Source organism: Monodelphis domestica, chromosome 2 (assembly GCF_027887165.1).
Source record: "Monodelphis domestica isolate mMonDom1 chromosome 2, mMonDom1.pri, whole genome shotgun sequence".
In the NCBI taxonomy this organism is placed as follows: Eukaryota; Metazoa; Chordata; class Mammalia; order Didelphimorphia; family Didelphidae; genus Monodelphis; species Monodelphis domestica.
This window is the reverse complement of record NC_077228.1, coordinates 210,520,867-210,541,611: the sequence shown is the minus strand read 5'-3', so window position 1 is coordinate 210,541,611 and position 20,745 is coordinate 210,520,867. Positions and strand designations below refer to the sequence as shown.

Sequence of the window (20,745 nt, the reverse complement as noted above, 5' to 3'; positions counted from 1 at the left end):
GCCAGTTTGTATTTTGTTCTTGAGGCAGAAGGGGGAAACTGAAGATTTCTGAGCAGAGGGATACCAGGGTCAGACCACTACTTCAAAAAGGCTATTTTACCAGCTGAGGATGAATTAGAAAAGTGAAAGACTAGAGGCAGGGAGACCAGATAGGAAAGTATTATAATAGTGCAGGCCATAAGTGATGGTAAAATATTTGGCTGACATTTTTAAAAGAATGGTAGTAAACTTCTTGCTCCTAACTTATTAGCCTACCCCAAGGAATGGTAGTAGTCTAGGAAAATGTCCTCTAAGAGCCTAGAAGGCTCCCTTTTCTCTCCAAGGCCCCTAAAAATACTTTGGATCACAATTTGTTCTCTTCACACTCCTTTTCAGCATGGTGTAGTAGACATTACTGGAGTCAAGACGACCTTAGTAGCTGTGTGAGTCTGGGCAAATTCCTTAACCTCACTTGGCCTCAGTTTCCTCTTCTGTAAAAGGAGGTTAGATCCCTTCCAGCCCTAATTTTGGTTGTATGAAATTCTAGCTGTTTCAGCAAGATAAGATAAAGAGCTTTTCTGTTGTCTACGTGATGAGGAAGGGAGGTAAAAAATTAGTGAAGAGATTTTCTAACAGGGTACAGGCACTGGAAAAGACTTTTGACCCCTAGTTGCTAAAGGGACTCTGGACAAATAAGTAAACACTAAACAAAAATCTAAGTGCAGAGACTTTATTGTGTACAATAATATAGGAAGAATCCATTTTATAACTTGAGGGAGGAATTTTGGGAATGTCTCTTTTGGCATAATGAATTCAAAGGGAAGTCCAATAACACTCTTGAGAGGTAACGAGATATTCTTTTTTTTCCTTTTTTTTTAATTTTATAGTATTTTATTTTATCATTTCCATGCATTATTCATTAAAGACAAAGATCATTTTCTTTTCCTCCCCCCCACACCCCCTAGCTGATGTGAGATTCCATGGGTATCACATGTGTTTTTGATTCGAACCCATTGCCATGTTGTTAGTATTTGCATTAGAGTGTTCATTTAGAGTCTCTCCTCTGTCATGTCCCCTCAGCCCTTGTAGTCAAGCAGTTGCTTTTCCTCGGTGTTTCTACTCCCTCAGTTTGTCCTCTGCTTATGGATAGTGTTTTTTCTCCTAGATCCCTGCAGATTGTTCAGGGACATTACACTGCCACTAATGGAGAAGTCCATTACGTTCGATTATACCACAGTGTGTTTGTCTCTGTGTACAATGTTCTCCTGGTTCTGCTCCTCTCGCTCTGCATCACTTCCTGGAGGTCGTTCCAGTCTCCATGGAATTCCTCCACTTTATTATTCCTTTTTGCACAATAATATTCCATCACCAACAGATACCACAATTTGTTCAGCCATTCCCCAATTGATGGGCATCCCCTCGTTTTCCAATTTTTGGCCACCACAAAGAGCGCAGCTATGAATATTTTTGTACAAGTCTTTTTGTCCATTGAGATATTCTTTTTTAAAAAATAATTTTAAACCCATACCTTCTGTCTTAGAGTCAATGCTGTATATTGATTCTAAGGCAGAAGAGCAGTAAGGGCTAGGCAGTGGGGATTAAATGACTTGCCCAGGGTCACCCAGCTAGGAAGTGTCTGAGGCCAGATTTGAATGCAGGACTTCCCATCTCTAGACCTGGTCCTCAATCCACTGGGCCATCTAAATACCCCCTAAAGAGAGATGCTTAGAGGTGAGATTTGAGGCTCTGTCTGTCTGGAAGGTCACAGAGAAAAGAAAAAAAGAGGAGTGTACATAAGATACAATGTAAGAGCATTCTGAGCTGATGTGTGGTGGGGCTGTGCCAACACTCAGAAAAATCATATAAGAGATGAGAGAGGAAAGCTAACATTTTAAGCACCTACTATGTGCCAGACACATTTGCAAATATGATCTCATTTGATACTTATAATAAGTCCTGTGCAGTAAGTGCTCTTATAATACCCATTTTACAGTTGAGGAAACAGAGGCAGACAGCCATATCCACTGTGTCTCTTAGCTGTCTCCAAGTATTCTCAGTCCTCCGGTTTAATCTTATTAGTTAGAAAATCTTAATGCAGAGGGAATAAAGGGAAGGCCAAAAGCTTGTTACGTTTTGCAGCTACATCAAGTGCTTGGTGTCCTTAAGCCATTTTGAAAGAAATTTCTGTGGCAATTGGTGGTTCAGTAAATGGAACACTGGCCTCAGAGTCAGGAAGACCTGAATTCAAATCCTGTCCTAAACATTTAGTCTTTGAGTGACTCTGGTCAAATTATTTACCTTCAGTGTTATCTCCCACAACCTTTGAGGTAGATGCCATTGTCAAACCTTGAGAGATGTGTGTGCATGTATACATGCATGTGTGTTATGTTTTTTTTTTACCTACAGTGCATAAAATAAATGGCCTGTGGCACTCCTAGTTCTCTCCCATTGAGTTTCTATGGTTCCAATCAGTGGAGTTATTTTTATTCATTTTAAAACAGTGGAATATTTACATTTAAATACTTAAATTTAGTTGTAGTTCTTTAGTTGTAGTTCTTTCTTTGTTATTGTTCAGTCATTTCAGTCATGTTTGACTCTTCATGACCCCATTTGGGGTTTTCTTGGCAAAGATCTGGGAGTTATTGGCCATTTCCTTCTCCAGGTCATTTTACAAATGAGGAAACTGAGGCCAACAGGGTTAAGTGACTTGCCTAGGGTTAGTATCTGTACTAGTAAGTATCTGAGGCCAGATAAGTCTTCTTGAGTCCAAGTCCAGGGTTCTATCCTCTTCATCATTTAATTGTCCCATTTCTTATAGTACCTTTATCCAAAAGCCATTTGAGAAATTGGAGTACTTGTCAAACTGATTTTTCCAGGGGAAATCCTTAAAACCTATCCCGGGGAAGGGGGTGGGGGAGAAGGGGCCAGTCTGTAGGAACCTAGATTTGTGAAGTTACCTGTCTATTCCATCAATAAAATCAATGCATGATCTACAATCCCAGTTACTTTTTTTTCTTTTTTTAACCTTTACTTTCTGTTTTAGAATCAATGCTAAGTATTAGTTACAAGGTAGAAGAGCCATACGGGCTAGGCATCTGGAGTTAAGTGACTTGCCCAGGGTCCTACAACTTTGAAAGTGTCTGAGACCACATTTGAACCCAGGACCTCCCATCTCTAATATTTATTGAAAAGATGGGGAGGATATGAAGAACAGGAGATAAGGAAAATTTGTAGCAGGGTATGGAGGAGTTTAAGGGAGAGAAGGAATATTGCTGCTGGTGAGGCAAAGGAGAGAGATACCCCCTGCCGAGAGGAAGCAGCAGGGGTCTGATAAGGACTGTTTGTCATTGAATGACTGAATTGATGTTCAGCTCCCTCTGTGCCCCAGAAAAGATAGTCCACTTATCTGACTGCGAATTCAAATAAGATAAAGTTTAATAACCAGTTTGGATTGGAGAGGTATCAGGAAAGAGGGATGAGGGATGTCTGTCCCTAAATAAGGTTGGAGCCTTCCTCAGCTTGGAGCTGAGGCCTGGCCTCACAGGCTGGTGGAGAGTTTCTCCCATGCCTGTCTACACTATATCAAATTCAGAAACTTATCAGTAGACAGCAAGCAACCAAGGAAAGTTCTAACTTTCAGAGCTGATTGGGCCTGTGTCTTTGGGCTGAACCGAGAAGAGGCACTCTCAATCCAGACTGGGAAGCCAACACTCCTCCCACCTCCAATACCAGGAAGGAAGTAAAAACCAGAAGGAAGGAAGTACTAGTCACAAGACCCAACTGCCACTCCCAGTTGCCCCTTCCCCCACCAACGGTCAGTCTTGACAATTTCTTCTCTCTTGATATTCTCACTATTGCTTGTTCCAACACAGTGGCAGAAAGTTCAGAACTTCTTTCTAGTTTCCTTTCCACTATCGTCCCCTTTTTTTGTTGTGACCTTCCCAAGGTCACTTATTTATATTATAGTTACCAATTGAGTACTCTTAAATCTTGAACCAGTCTCCATTGAACTTTCCCTTCAGAGTCACATTTCGTTTTCTTTATGGGTATTATTGGTGTATTATATTCTGAAATTGTTGTGATTAAAATTTTCTGATCCAACAAGCTTTGGATAATTGGGCTGATTCCATCTATGGCTTCTTTACTTAGTTTGTATTGAGGTATCCTTGGTGGGTTCTTTAACTTCTACTTTTACTGGTGTTGCTGACTTTAGAATCCCTACATCTGTAGAATGTGTAGCCCAAAGTCCTTTGGGTATATCACTTGGTATTTCAAATATTGTACCTTCATTCTGAACTTGTTCATCATCCACTTGCCTCATGAACAGCAATGGATAATGTTTTTGTTTTTTAAACATTATTTTATTTGGTCATTTCCAAACACTATTCATTGGAGACAAAGATCATTTTCTTTTCTTCCTCTTACCCCCCCCCCCATCCCATAGCCGACACGTGATTCCACTGGGTATCACATATGTTCTTGATTTGAACTCATTTCCATGTTGTTGATATTTCCATTAGATTGTTCATTTAGAGTCTCTCCTCAGACATGTCCCCTCAACCTATGCTTTATAATAGAGTTTGAGATCTGGGACTGCAAGGCCCCCTTCCTTTGTATTTTTTTTCATTATTTCCCTGGATATCCTTGATCCTTTGTTCTTCCAAATGAACTTTGTTATGGTTTTTTCTAAATCAGTAAAGAAATTTTTTGGAAGTTCAATGGGTTTGGCACTAACTAGATAAATAAGTGTGGGTAGGATGTTCATTTTTATTATATTGGCTCATCCTACCCATGAGCAGTTAATGTTTTTCCAATTGCTCAAGCCTAGTTTTAGTTGTGTGGAGAGTGTTTTGTAGTTGTGTTCATATAGTTCCTGTGTTTGTCTCAGTAGATAGATTCCTAAGTAGTTTATTTTGTCTAAGGTGATTTTGAATGGGATTTCTCGTTCTTGCTGCTGAGCTGTGTTGGAAATATATAGAAATGCTGATGACTTATGTGGGTTTATTTTGTATCCTGCAACTTTGCTAAAGTTGTTGATTATTTTGATTAGCTTTTTGGTTGAATCTTCTAGGATTCTTTAAGTAGACCATCATGTCATCTGCAAAGAGCAATAACTTGGTCTCCTCCTTGCCTATTTTAATTCCTTCAATTTCTTTTTCTTCTCTAATTGCTACTGCTAGTGTTTCTAGTACAATGTCAAATAATAGAGGGGATAATGGGCATCCTTGTTTCACTCCTGATCTTATTGGGAATGCATCTAGTTTATCCCCATTGCAGATGATATTAGCTGATGGTTTTAGATATATATACTGTTTATTATTTTTAGGAACAACCCTTCTATTCCAATGCTTTCTAGTGTTTTTAATAGGAATGGGTGTTGTATTTTATCAAAGGCTTTTTCTGCGTCTATTGAAATAATCATGTGATTTTTGTTGGTTTGCTTGTTGATATGGTCAATTATGTGTTTATTAGGTTTCCCTAATATTGAACCAGCCCTGCATCCCTGGTATAAATCCTACTTGATCATGGTGAATGACCCTTCTGATCACTTGCTGGAGTCTTTTTACTAGTATCCTATTTAAGATTTTTGCATCTGTATTCATTAGGGAGATTGGTCTGTAGTTTTCTTTCTCTGTTTTTGACCTGCCTGGCTTTGGAATCAGTACCATGTTTGTGTCATAAAAGGAATTTGGTAGAACTCCCTCTTTGCTTATTATGTCAAATAGTTTGTATAGTATTGGTATTAGCTGTTCTTTGAATGTTTGATAGAATTCACTTGTGAATCTTAGGCCCTGGGGAATTTTTCTTAGGGAGTTCTTTGATGACCTGTTGGATTTCATTTTCTGATATGGGATTATTTAAGAATTCTATTTCTTCTTCTGTTAGTCTAGGCAGTTTATATTTTTGTAAATATTCATCCATATCACCTAGATTGGTATATTTATTGCCATATAATTGGGCAAAGTAGTTTTTAATGATTGCCTTAATATCCTCTTCATTGGAGGTGATGTACCCCTTTTCATCTTTGATGCTGCTAATTTGCTTTTCTTCTTTCCTTTTTTTAATTAGACTGACCAGTACTTTGTCTATTTTATTTGTTTTTTCAAAGTACCAGCTTCTAGTCTTATTTATTAGTTCAATAGTTCTATCACTTTTGATTTTATTAATTTCTCCCTTAATTTTTAGGATCTCTAGTTTGGTTTTCTTCTAGGGGGTTTTAATTTGTTCTCTTTCAAGTTTTTTTATTTGCATTTCCAATTCATTGATCTCTGCCCTCCCTAGTTTTTTAATATATGCACTCAGGGATATGAATTTTCCTTTGATTACTGCTTTGGCTGCATCCCATAAGATTTGAAGGGATGTCTCACCATTGTCATTTTCCTCGATGAAATTATTAATTGTTTCTATGATTTGTTCTCTAACTAACCGATTTTTGGAGTATCATATTATTTAATTTCAAATTACTTTTTGATTTGGTTCTCCATGTACTCTTACTGATCATTATTTTTATTGCCTTATGATCTGAAAAGGCTGCATGTATTATTTCTGCTTTTCTGCATTTTTATGCCATGTTTCTATGACCTAGTGTATGGTCAATCTTTGTGAATGTGCTATGTGGTGCTGAGAAGAAGGTATATTCCTTTTTGTCCCTATTTATTTTTCTCCATATGTCTATTAACTCTAATTTTTCTAAGATTTCATTCACTTCTTTTACCTCTTTCTTATTTATTTTTTTATTTGATTTATCTAAGTTTGATAGTGGTTGGTTCAAATCTCCCACTAATATAGTTTCACTGTCTATTTCCTCCTCCAGTTTTCCTAGTTTCTCCATTAGAAATTTGGGTGCTATACTATTTGGTGCATACATGTTGATTAGTGATATTTCCTCATTATCTAAAGTCCCTTTAAACAGAATGTAATTACCTTCCCTATCCCTTTTAATCAGGTCTATTTTTGCTTTGGCTTTGTCAGATATCATGATTGTACCTCCTGCCTTCTTTCTATCAGTTGAGGCCCAGAAGGTCTTACTCCATCCTTTAATTCTGACCTTGTGGGTGTCTACCTGTCTCATGTGTGTTTCTTGAAGACAACATATGGTAGGGTTTTGGATTCTAATCCATTCTGCTATTCGTCTATGTTTTATGGGTGAGTTCATCCCATTCATGTTCAAAGTTATGATTGTCCCTTGTGGACTCCCTGGCATTTTGATATCCTCCCCTAATTCTGACCTTTCTTCTTTAGCTATAACCTTTTTAGCCAGTGATTTACTTTAAATCAGTCCCCCTAGTCCCCTCCCTTGATATGTTTCCCTTTCTAGCCCCTCCCTTTTTGTTCCCTTCCCCTCCCCACTCTCCTTCCCTCCATTTTTGTGTTCCCTCCCCCCTCTACCTCTTGGTTTTCCCTTCTCCCTTACCCTGTTGGATAAGATAAAATTCAAGATCCCAATAGATCTGGATGTTCTTCCCTCTTAGAGTTGATTTCACTGAGAGTAAGGTTTAAGTAAAAACTCTCTTCCTCTCCCTTACAGGAGAATTCTTCCCCTCCCCTTCCCATGTGTATCTTTGTGTGAGAAAGATTAATTTATTTAGGTTTTTTTTTCTATTTCTTGGAGTGTATCTTAGTACCATCAACGATTCCCTCCTCCCTTTTTCTTTCTATCCCCCCCCCCCCCGTTCTCCATATCATCTTGATGCCCCAAACATTCCCTATGCATGATTCTTCTTACTACTCTAATGAGGCATACAATTTTTGAGTTACACATTACATTTTCCCCACATATTAATATATATAATTTGATATAAATGTAGTCCTTATAGAAGAGAGTTTGAATAAAAGAAAAAGATAACATTTTTCTCCTTTTCCCTTTCCTTCATATTTACCTTTTCATGTTTCTCTTGGTCTTTGTGTTTGGATGTCAAACTTTCCACAGAGCTCTGGTCTTTTCTTTACAAACACTTGGAAATCTTGTATTTTGTTGAATTCCCATACTTTCCCCTGGAAGTATATAGTCAGTTTTGATGGATAGCTGATTCTTGGATGAAGACCCAGCTCTCTTGCTTTTCTGAATATCATGTTCCATGCCTTACGGTCATTCAGAGTGGAAATTGCTAGGTCCTGTGTGATCGTGATTGATGTTCCTTTATATCTAAATTGTCTTTTTCTGGCTTCTTGTAAGACTTTTTCTTTTGCTTGGAAGCTTTGGAATTTGGCAATTACATTCCTGGGAGTTGTCTTTTGGGGATTTAGTGTAGAGGGTGTTCTGTGAACTCTTTCAATGCATATTTTGTCCCCTTGTTCTAGAATCTCTGGGCAGTTTTCTTTGATGATATGTATTACAATATCAAGATTATTGTTTATTTCTGGCTTTTCTGGTAGACCAATGATTCTCAGATTATCTCTTCTTCCTCTGTTTTCCAGGTCTGTCACCTTGTCAGTGAGATATTTTATGTTATCTTCTAATTCTTTAGCCTTTTGACTTTGCTTCATTAATTTTTGCTCTTTTGCAAGATCATTGTCTTCCAGTTGCCTGATTCTGACCTTTAAAGACTGGTTTTCCTTTTCAGTTTGGTCTGACCTGTTTTTTGAGGCCTCGAGCTGTTTCTGCGTTTGCATATTTTGGTCTCTCAGATTGCTGAGTTCCTTTTGCATTGTTTCCCATTTTTCCTGCTATAAGGCTTCCATCTTTTTGATAATTTCCAATTTGAATTCTTCAAGAGCTTGTGGAGAATTCCCATTTCCTTTGGAAGGTTTTGGAGCATTTGTTTGTGTTTCCTCTCCTATCTCCTCTGTATTTTGTATTTTTGCTCCATAAAATGTGTCCAAAGTCACCCCCTTCTTCTTGCTTTTCTTGGTGTTTGGAGGCTTTTGCTCTTCTGTACTGTTTGCCATCTCTGTGGTTTTTCTTCCCCTTTCTAGTCAGAAATATGAGTGAGGAGGACTGGCTCTTAGTGTATCTGTCTGATGGTCCGAGGCTTTAACCCCAGGCAAATTGTCCATTCTCCTCAGCTGCAGCTGTGCTGTCTTCCCCAGGAAGCCCAGGGTCTGCCCTCCCGTGCCTGCCAGCATTTCAGGTGTTACTGTTCTCAGTTCCCTCCAGTTGCTTCTCCACTGCCTTACTTCCATGCTCCGAGCCTGGCACAGCATTGTTCGCAAGGTACCTCAGTGCCTTTGCAGGCCCTGAGGTTCCTGTGTTTTCAGAGGGCCCTGCACTCTAAGAGGGGAGGGGTCCTGGCCTCCTTGAGCTCTGAGGGCTCCTGATGGGATTAGGTTCAGCTGGGTTGGTCTGGATGTGCCCCGAGGCAACAACCTCTGGTGAGACTCCAATGGAAGGACTCAGCCAGGGGGCTACAGGCTCCCCCCGTCTCTCTCAGGCTGCTTCCCTGCCCTTCTGTGTTGGATGCCCCGAGACTGGCCCAGGTTGCTTTCAAGGTGTGCCCTTCAGAACAGCTGGCACTGAGGCCCTTTTTCCAGCCCTGAGGTTCCCAATGCTGCTGTGGGCTCAGCACTCTGGGTTGAGGGGGAGGGGTCCTAGGACCTTCCTTCTGCCTTCCCCTTGGACCCAAGTGATCTAGGATTATGGCTTTGGGGGGCTGTACCTTTTGATTTGAGTCCAGAAGGAGGGTTCCCTGGCTCTGTCCTGTTGTTAAGTTTGAATTTCAGTCCCCTAGGAGAATTCAGTTTGTGATCGGTAAGGAAGGGTTTTCAGAGGTCTGAACTTTTGCTGCTTCTAAGCCTCCATCTTGACTGGAAGTCGGCTGGATAATGTTTTAAAGAGTCTTTGGGTAGATGTAGAAAGATTTTCCCCGATTTATCACATTGAATGGTTGTTCCAATTTTACACAAAAAGTCTCTCCCAAGAAGGTTGATTGGGCATTCTGTGATTAATAAGAATGTGTGTTCTGTTGTTAGGGGTCCTAGAGTTACCATTTTTTATTTTAGTTTTGGTACTCTCTGTTGTTTCCCTGTAGCCCCCATTATTTGCACATAACTTGTGATTTGTTTGTCTTCAGGAGATGTTTTTAAAACAGATTTAGTTGCCCCCATATCGATAAGAGCTGGGTAGATCTCATTACCCCCACACCTGGCACTCTATCCACTGTGCCACCTAGATGTCCCTTTTTCTATTCTGTAACTGTGTCCTAAGTTTCTTGAGTACTTACCAAATAAGTCACAGTGCCAACATCATACACACACACACACACACACACACACACACACACACACACACACACACACACACAGTAGATGCTTTGCACTGTTTTTTCAGGATAAATAAATAAGAATCAAATCAATGTCAGGAAAAGAGTAGCTAAACAGTAGGTTCTTCCACAATAATTTTTGCCTCTTCCAAGTAGGGTATTTAAACATTTTAAAACAGTTTTCAGTGTCTTCCAGTGTGCATTCTCCTAAAATAAGTAGTATTTGGTGCCACACTACCATTGCTACTGCCATATCCGTAGAAGCAGAAATGCCACCCAGCTCTCTTAGAACAAAGAAGTACTGGATTTCCCATCTACTAGCAGGTATACCCATTTTATTCAAATTAATTTACCCCTAAGAATTAATTTTTTTAAAGTATGCTTTTGATGGCTTGATAGTTTGGTTATTTCTCAGTATACCAGTCATTTCCCAAGATACCATAGCACCGTATCAAACCCACCCTTGAAACAAAGAAAAAAAATTAAACAAAACTATTCAACAAAATGCCTTCAAATGATAGCATGTTAAGCATTCTGTACCCTTTCACTCCCAACTTTTTTCCAAGGGAAAAGGAAGTATCAACTGTTCTCTGAGACCAAAATTTATTGTAGTTCATCCTAGTTCTGCTGTTTTTTTTTTAAGCCCTTACCCTCCCTCTTAGAGTCAATATGAAGTATTGGATCCAAGGAAGAACAGTAAGGTCTAAATGGGGAGAGTTAAGTGACTTGCCCCAGGGTCACACAGCTAGGAAATGCCTTCAGGTCAGATTTGAATCCAGTACCTCCCATCTCTAAGCCTGGCTTTTACTTCACTGGGCCACTTAGCTGCCCTCTGTGTATATTCTCCTGGTTGGGCTTTCTTCAGTCTGTATCACTTCATACCAATCTTCATATGCATCTCTGAATTCTTCATGTTACTCATTTCTAGGGAACTATGACATCCCATTACTTTCATATGCCACGATTTGTTCAGTTTTTCAGGGAGTACCAATTTTTTATCTCCAATTTTTTGCAACCACAGAAGGTGCTGCTTTGAAATATGTGGTATATGGGGGCCCACTCCATCCTTGACCTCCTTGGGGTATGCCCAGGAGTTAGATTGTTCTAGAAAAGGATATGTGACTTTCTTTTCTTATATAATTCCAAATTGTGTTCCAAAATGGTTGGATCATTTTGTAGCTGGGAGCTTTCTTTTTTATGAGTATTTTTATCATTTGATTAGATCCTCATGACAGCCCTTTGAAGGGGGTGTAAAAGAGCTATTTCAGGAGAAGAAACAGGCTCAGGGAGACTCATCCCCTTCCCCAAAGTAGAGAGCATTCAAAGATTTTAGCTTTTTAAAAAAGCAACATTAAGAAGATTGATAAAACTTATAAGGACTTTATATACATAGGTTTATCATAGCAACTAATAAAACCTAGTATGAGCTTATAGTTGAAATAGCAAAATGCATAGGCTTCTAATACCTCTTCCTCAATTTAATTTCACAAACATTTATTAAACATTGTGCTTGATAGTTGGAATTTTTATTGTTCAGTCATTTTAGTTGTATCCCAACTCTGACCCCATTTGTAATTTTCTTAGGAAAGATAGTGGAAATGAGGAAACTGAGGCAAATAGGAATAAATGACTTGCCCAGGGTCATACAACTAGAAACTTTCTGAGGGCAGATTTGAACCCAGGTCCTCCTACGTCCAGGCTTGGTGCTCTATCCCTAAGCCGCCGCCACCACCACCACCCTGTCACCTGTTGGAATTAATACTTAGTATTGATTCTAGGACAGAAAAGATTTCTAGTTTTTAATCATGGGCAATTTGACTAAACTCTTAGTGCAAAATAAGTCAGGAAAATTAAAAGGAAGTGAGCTGTTCAGCTCGTAAGAGCAAGAGAGAACAGATACCTCCAGAACTGTATCATTTCCCACTATGAGTGTGAAACCTCCTGTCTTCTTTTATGATTATAGTAGTATTAGCCTCTGTGTTATTTTAATAACTTAATTGTTAGTCTTGAGTTAATAGTCAAATAATATAGTTTGCTTTATAAGAATTATAAACATTTTCCACTTAGCCCACCACATACTTCTCTGTGTATGACAAGATAGTCATGTGTAATTAGAAATTTGTACCCTAGGACTTCATTTCCCAGAATCCTACTTTCATCCCCATGTTATGTCCTTACGTTTTGTAGATAAAAGTTTGTGTAACCCCACCCTCTCTTCTCCCACTTTCTTGGTCCAGGAAACTGCTCTTTACTCAGGTTCTTTACTTTTCCTCTATTTCAAATGATTAATAATACTTATAAAATATGATACTTGGAGTTATTGGATATTAATTTTAATCTTACAGTTGGACAGGAGGTGGAGGATTGCTCTTGGGTGTGTGACAGGACAGTCAGATGGGCACTCAACTGCTAACTCCTAATATTACACAATAATTGTCAGCAGAAAAACAATTAGCCTCCAACCTCTTATTGCAGAAGCCTTGAAAAAGGTCAATCATAAAATCAGACATGGGCTGCCACCCATAGTGATTATTTTTGTACTTTCCAGCTGCTTTAGTACTTGTGTCATTGGTTAGGGCCTGCCTTTGTGAAAGATATGTATATCTATTTTATTTTAATTTTTTACTGTATCACTTTGTCACTATGTCATAAGATTCCTCTATAAAAAAGGCTATCTCCTAAGGCTCAGGCTCTCTTGTTCTGGTCTTGACCAGATTCAGGCCTTATTGTGAGATTGGCCTCCTCTGAATAAACCTATTTAGCTTGGAGTTTTGTCCTGGTGTAATAAATTTCCACCACACCACAGAATGTTGAAAGACCTAAAGAAGGGCTCCCAGTATACTGGATATTTCTGGGAGAATTTCTGGGAAGGTATGGACAAGTCACCCAAGATGAGAAACCATGGATGGGTTATGTTGCCCTGATGAACAAAGGACAGCCTATACCAGCAAATCAGTACAAAATGTAGAGCTGTTCTATAGGCAGACTGATAGAAAAGGGGGAAATGGCTGTAAGCTTTCATCTTCATGCAGGAAGGTGTGAGGATTTATGTCTGGGTGTTTGTTTTCTGTTGTCTGTATATAATGTAGTAATTGTCATTCCTAACCAAGGCTAATACCACGACCTATGAAAGTCACCCAATTGCCTGCCTGTAGAGCAGTGGAAGCCTATGCCTTGTTCCAAGATAGACATCTAACTGCTTTTGATCTTCTGTCTTTTGCCAGTTGACACCAGAGACCCAGCCCCACGAAGAAGAACAGGAAGCCTGGGTCAACGCCTTCCTTGGAAGAATATTTTGGGACTTTCTAGGAGAAAAATATTGGTCTCACTTTGTGTCAAAGAAAATCCAAATGAAACTCAGTAAAATAAAGGTATTGTTTTCTTTTTTTTTTTAACTCTTACCTTCTGTCTTAGAATCTATAAGTATCCATTCCAAGGTAGAAGAGTTAAGGGCCAGCCAATTGGGATTAAGTGACTTGTGCAGGATCATACAGTTAGGGCATGTCAAGGGCCAGATTTGTACCCAGAACCTCCCAGCTCTAGACCTGGCTCTCTATCCCTTGTGCCACCCAGCTGCTCCAAGATATTGTTTTCTTACAGGGTAATATTCTTTGTAATTAAATTTCAGCTTGTAAAGATTCCCCAAAGTACAAAAGTTTTATACTGTAATCTGAATAAAAATAACTTGGCACATCCACATGACAGAACAAAGCTAAAAGATTAATGATACCAGTCCTAGTGAGCCATAGGTTAAAGGTCAGGGTGACCAGGAGAGAACCGGAGGGAGGACCACGGACCAGGCTCAGCTCTGCCTCACACTCCCTGAGTGGCTAGGGGTGTGATAGAAAAAGGACCAAATCCTGGGGAAGAGGATCCAGCTGTCTTAGTCTCACCTCTGCCCCAGGTGGATGATGTTTGGGCAGTTCCAGCCCCTCAGCAGGAGTGGGGTGGGGTAGAAGGTACTGACCAGATTTAAATTCAAGAAAGACCTGGGTTCAAAGTGCACCTCAACATTTCTGCACCATGTGTCCCTTGCTAAAGCATCTGACTGCATCTGACTTCTCTGAGCTTCCCTTTCCTCCTCTGTAAAAGTCTGATGACACCCACAGCATCCCCCTCACGTAGTGGTCCTCAAGGCCAGAAAGTGCTTTACCAACCCAAAAGCACCACATCAGTGGTGTCCCTCCTCCAGCTTCAGCTTCCTTTTCTGTAAAATGAGGGGTTTGTATTAGACAATCTCAGGTCCTTTCCAGCGCTGACAGTGATAAAGGATGATAAATGCCTGTGGAAAGTCTGTTCTGTACTTTGGGCTTCCTCCTTCCAAGGAGCGATTCTCTTGTCTTTTTAACATGCCTTTTCCCATGTGCAGACAGCTCTTAATTATCCTCTCTGGTGGAGGGGACTAATAACATAGATAATCTGAGCACATGTTTGGCTTTGGAAGAATTCCATGTTTACCACAGGTTAGTTTAGCTTACATAATTCTATTTTCCTTTTATTTTATTTTTTTTGAGCTAGCATCAAGATCTTCCCTACTGCCTCATACCATAGGGTCACAGAAGGATACCTGGAGTTTTCAGAGGCTCTGCTAGTGGCCACCAGAGCTGGAAGGACTCTGTGTGAGCTAGCACTGCTTGTGGGGAGGGCAGGGGTGAACCTCAGGCTTGTTTTTTTACTTTTTAACCCTTACTTTCTATCTTAGTAACAGCTCTAAGCCAGAAAGGCAATGCTAGGTAAATGTGGTTAGGTGACTTGCCCAGGGTCACACAGCTAGTCAGACCTGGTTTTTTTCAGTGATATCGTCAGCACTTCTGCAACTAAGAGTGGGGGTGGTGGCAGCGATGCAAATGATTTCATTTCTGTAGTGCTTTAAGATTTTCAAAGCATTTTACCTATATGCTCTCATTTGATCCTCACAATAATTTTGAAGAGGGAGGTGATGTTATCTACATTTTACAGATGAGGAAGCTGAGGCAAACCAAGGTTAAGTGACTTGCCCAGGGTCCCACTGCTAGGAAGTGTGTGGGACAGAATTTGAACTTGGATCTGACCCCAAGTATCCAACATTTTATTTGTTGTGCCACCTAGTGATACTAGTCCTCATTTGACAGGCAAGGAGATGCAAGCTGAACAATTAGGTTACGTTTCCAGCTTCACACAGCTACTAAATATCCAACATAGGACTCAAACCCAGGTTTGTGACTGACCCTGCAATCTTTGCCCTATCCACCTATTCAGTAAAATCACGAAAAGACTTCGGGGAGGGAGTGGTGTTTTTTATTATTTCTTAAATACGTTGTGAGGATGGGGTTCTAATTCAAATTTCAGAACAAGCTTTATCTCATGACAGTCTTTCTGCAGGGGATCAGACACCCTTATATCTATACTCACACACAGTATGGGGAAAATTGGGCTCTTTGATCCCAAAGTTGCAGGGGGCTCAGAAAGGAAGAGGGGGAGCATGTTGAGAAACACAAGTTTGTTTGTGTCCTCTGGGCATGAGTTAAGCCTGCTTTGACCTGTTTCTGAGTATAAGAGAAACACTGAGCAGCCTCAGAGATAAGGCTCAGCAGCCACATTGATGCCTTTTCCCCTCTTGGGAGAAGTGTGGAGATGTGAATCTGTCTAGCCCAGCTGCCTTTCCAGGTACTTGTCTGCAAACAGGGGGTTCACTAGCCCATGAGGGTGACAAGGAAAGGAGAAGGTTTCTTGTGATGTCCTTTTGCACTCCAGTGGAGATTCACTCCTGAAATACCTAAGGGGGAGAGAGGCACAGCTTTTCTTTTCCTAGAATAATTGGATAAAAACATTAAAATGGCGTAACTGGGAAATGTGCGTATGAGATTGGGTCTGTAGTACAGGGAAAAAGAATAGTGTAGTCCAGGCAGAAGCCATGAGGTCCGATCCTGAGTCTTGGTCAAATGACCTCGTCTCCCTTGCCATGCTTTCCTCGCCTTAAGTTGGGCCCAATGGCCTGTCAGGTCCTTCCAGCTCTAGAACAATGATCCTAATCTAGATCATGGGTCAGGACTCATTTCAAGATGCTGCGTGTGTTTCCTAATCCCTGAAAGTTTCAGGGGCCAGCCACCCTCCAGTATCTTCCTCCAGCCCGTGGGCTGAAATACTATTTGTTCAAACCAGTCTGATTTTCATTTTAAATTATACTATTTCTCCTATTTCATAGGTTAAATGGACATTACAGCCTGGGCCTCTAACTTTGACACTAAAGAATGTTATTTCTCCTTTCCACATTCCACAGCAATTCAATATAATTCAAATTAGTATTTGAGGTTTTTTGTTTCCTCATTGATTGGACTAGATGGACTAGATCAGGGGTCTGTAACCTGGAGTCCATTTACTTATTTTTTTTCTAAAAGTTTGATTACTATATTTCATTGTAACTGGTTTTCTTTGTAATTCTTTGTTTTATTCACTAAAGGTATTGAAATATTTATATAATTAAATATTAAAATATTTTAACATTATTCTAGGAAGGGGTCCACAGGTTTCACTAGGAAACCATAGGCATCTGTGACATAGTTTTGAGGTTCTCTAAGGACAGATAGTTGATAAGCTGGAAATTGTCTGAGAATAGCCTGTCCAACAGCAAACACTCATAACTGCTGCAAAAAGGGAGTCACAAAGATCATTGACTGACTGCTGAGCATTAAAATTTAATGGACAGGTTTCCTCTACAGGGGCTAGAAGCAAATTGTCAGTACCAATCTAAGCCTGACTAGACATTATGTTGTTTTCTTAGTGCCACTGGTCAATCCAGGATTACTATGGGAAATTTCTTTTAAATTAGTATCTCAATTCAATCTTTTTCCTAGGTGGAATAATCCTATCATTGGAAAATTGTTCTATGGGTAGCCGTCCCCTGAAATTTCTTTACCCCCGCCATCCCCAGCTCATAAGTTCATAAGGAAGCTGGATGCCTCCTTATAGTAGCAAAAGTAGGAAAATGAAGGTTAGGTTTTCTAACTTGTCTACTTCCTTCCTAGCTCCCATATTTTATGAATGAGCTAACGCTGACGGAACTTGACATGGGGGTAGCTGTGCCAAAAATCCTTCAGGCCTTCAAACCATACGTTGACCACCAAGGTAATTTTTAGTTGAATACAAGAGGTGACAAATGTTTGTGCTGGCCACTGATTTTCTTCTGCCTTGGAGCCAATACAAGTATTGATTCTAAGATGGAAGGTAAAGGTTTAAAAAAAAAAAGATGCTGTTCAAGGTGGAGGAAGATGCTCAGGTGTTTGATTTATAGAACATAGATAGCATTAATAGTATTTGCATCCATTCTTTGCAGAGGGAGGGAGGCCCTGGGAATGGGTCCTCCCTCTGACACATCCCAGCTGTGTGACCAACGTTTTCCTCTTGAGATTAAAATAATGCTAGAAGCATGGGAAAATGTATGCAAATGCGCTTCAGATTTTTCAGAAAAGTTCCATTTTTCATTGAATATTCTCTCTATGTATGTGTGCGTTTTATTATTTATATTTTTTACTACATTTTATATTTATACACATATATCCTTGTCTTATGTTGCATTAAAAAAAAAAAAACCTTCCAGAATTTACAATTCCAGATTAAACCATTAGAGGGGGTAGAAAGGATAGTGCACCAGGCCTAGAGTCCAAAGGACCTGTATTTAAATCTGACTTCAGACACTTCCTAGCTGTGTGACCCTGGGCAAGTCACATAACTCCCATTGCCTCTCCCATACTACCCTTCTTCTACCTTGGAATCAATACACAATATTGGCAAGGATTTTGTTTATTTATTTATTTGGTTTTAAGGTATGTCTTGGAGCTTGATCCTGCATGATTTAGGTCAGGAGAGGGAGGATGGACCCACCCCAAAGCAGAGGGATCAGCAGAGAGACCATTAGACCCTGGGGAATGGCATGGCAGAGGCTAGGCAAGGAAGAAGGGAGCACCAGTGGAGGGTACTTCCCTAAACCTGTGGAAATGGAGCTTTGCACTCATTTAAATAGGTATAACAAAAATAAGCCTGCCCTCCTTGAGACCCATGACATAAGTGTTTCAAGTTCGCAGCACCAATCCACTTGCCTCTTGTTTTTTTCCCTTTTGTTCCCATGACATGGCACTAAATTTATTTCGTGTTAACTGAGTAGTTCAGAGGAGTGAAGCCAAAAATGATCCAAAATTCTCTAAGCTTTTGATTTGGAGTTGGAGGGCCTGGGTTCAAGTACCGGCTCTTCTGCTTACTCCCTGCATAATGCTGGACGAGGCCCTTCCCTTTGTGAAGCCTCAGTTTTCTTAGCTGTTCTGGGAGAGGGGATGGAAAAGATTGTCTCCAAAGCCTCTTCTGCTCTAAAAATATGCCTGTGATCATTCGAGGTAGCTCAGGAAGTCACTCAGCCTCTCTGGGCCTCATCTCCCACCCAAGGGGGGCAATCAATGCCAGGCTTAATGGGGCAGGCACCTCTTGGCATCTTGTGTGGCCTTGAAGACAAGGAATAGAGTGGGGAAGGGGGGAATCACTGGTGGTAAGAGTTGCTTATTGAAGTAGCTGTTCCAAGATAGCAAGGTGTCTGAGGTGTGGATTAGAGCACTTGCTTCATGGGATCTCAGTGCAAATCACAGAGTCTAGGGCTTTGGGAGTGAGAAGAAAAAAAAATAAATGGCATTTGTATAGAGTGCAGAGCACTTTACATTTACTGTCTCGTTTAGTCTTTACAATAGCCCCGGGAGAACAAGTGCTATTATTATTCCCATTTTACAGAGGAGCAAACTGAGGCTCAAGGCCCAGAGAATTTAAGTTATTTGCCCAGAGTCACACAGCTGGTGCCTGTCTGAGGCAGGATCCTGACTTCCAGAAGCTCAAGGCCAGTCCTGTATTCTCTCTAGCACCTAGCTGCCAAAAGGGCAGTGGTACCCTGTTTAATGAAAACTCTTGTATGAACACACCAGGAGAAACCCCACAGTAATTATAGAGTGAGGCCAAGTAAGTCCCTCGTACTGCAAATGGAAAAACAATGGATTCTCTTGTTCTGTGACTTCCTTGAGTGGTGACAGCTGCATGTTGGTAGTTTTAAGTTAAAGGCTGCATAAAACACCCATCTCATTTGTAAGAGCTAAAAAAAAAAAAGATGGTAATTACATATGTTTAGTAACACTTGATTCTGTGTGGGTTAGCCAACATTCGGCTTGTGAAATGTTCTTCTGTCCGCATTCTTTAATTCACAGTCGTCTTCCATATATCCCTAATAGAAAGGCAGCCTTTCTTGTCATTGTTAATTTTATTGTGAAATCATTCGGATTCAGCCCTCGATGACTCACTGCTTACATAACCAGTTGAGCTCAGTTGTTAGAGCCACATGCGCTCCCATTTTCAGGGCGCTTTTCCCCTGTCAGCCAAGAAAGTTGATTATTTATTTGCACCTGGTTTGAAAGTAGATAGCCCTTCGGGGCGGGGAAGAAAGTTGCTATAGTCATTAGTGACTTGCTGTGACTCAGTCATATTTCCTGGCACTTTTAGACTCTAGGGTCCTTAGACTTAGAGCTAGAAAAAACCCCAGATGTCTAGTCCAAAGCCCTTCTTTTATACACTGGAGAAACGGAGGTCATCTCTTTTTTTTTTAAACCCTTACCTTCTACCTTAGAATCAATACTAAGTATTGGCTCAAAGAGTGGTAAGGGCAAGGCAGTGGGGGTTAAGTGACTTGCCCAGGGTCACATAGCTAGGAAGTATCTGATTCAGATTTGAACCTAGGACCTCCTGTCTCTAGGCCTGGCTCTCTATCCCACTGAGCCCTGTAGCTGCCCTCTGGATCATCTACTGCTCTGGTATCCTGATAATGACTTTAGGTTCATCCTCTGCTTTTGCTTCAATACTATACTATGTCTAAAGAATATTTGTAAAATGTTAACAACACTGAACTGCCAATACCAGGGAAAATGTAGAACCAGAAGGTGGGGAATTTTACAATCTTACAGGGAGAGGGTTGGACTAGAGAATTTCTGAAGTCTTTTCCAACTATCATATTCCGTGCTCTAATCAGATGTTCTCCCTTTGAAAGACATTCATTGCTGGTGGGGCAGTTTAAATGGCTCCATTCAACCTCTTGCAGCCCATGACTTTTAGGCCACAGGCAATAGTTTCTGAAGAGTTCAGTTCTGAAGAGATCTGTTCAATGTGGGCTTTAACCCAAGAAACTAAGATGTAGAACAAGGGTCCCCAAACTGTGGCCCTCGGGCCACATGTGGCCCCTGAGGCCATTTATCCGGCTCCCACCACACTTCCAGAAGGGGCACCTCTTTCATTGGTGGTCCATGAGAGGAGCACTGCATGTGATGGCACTGCAAAGCGCAGCATTGCTCACATATAATACTACTTCCGGTGGCATAATCCTTTGCATAGCACCTTGTTCGGAGAGTAACTGAATGAGAACGAGGTGCAGCACAAAGGATTATGTGGTTGCACAATGGAAGATGCCAGCATGGTGAGCGGTGATCTGGGGGAGGGGAGTCCGAAACTGTGTACACTGCTGCCTGGTTTAGTGGTGGCAGTGATGGGCCTGTGCATGATGCAGCCTCTG

At 40.6% G+C, this 20,745-nt stretch overlaps 1 protein-coding gene across 15 annotated transcripts in view; it reads left to right on the top strand.

The window, feature by feature from the left end:
* Nucleotides 1-20,745, top strand: part of TEX2 (testis expressed 2) — a 159,411-nt gene that overhangs the window by 115,794 nt on the left and 22,872 nt on the right. For all 15 annotated transcript variants that reach the window (XM_007482574.3, XM_056817082.1, XM_016430623.2 and 12 more), the window contains 2 exons: nt 13,403-13,549; nt 17,183-17,282. In XM_007482574.3, coding sequence (XP_007482636.2) covers nt 13,403-13,549; nt 17,183-17,282 — 247 coding nt within the window. The remainder of the gene's footprint in view (nt 1-13,402; nt 13,550-17,182; nt 17,283-20,745) is intronic.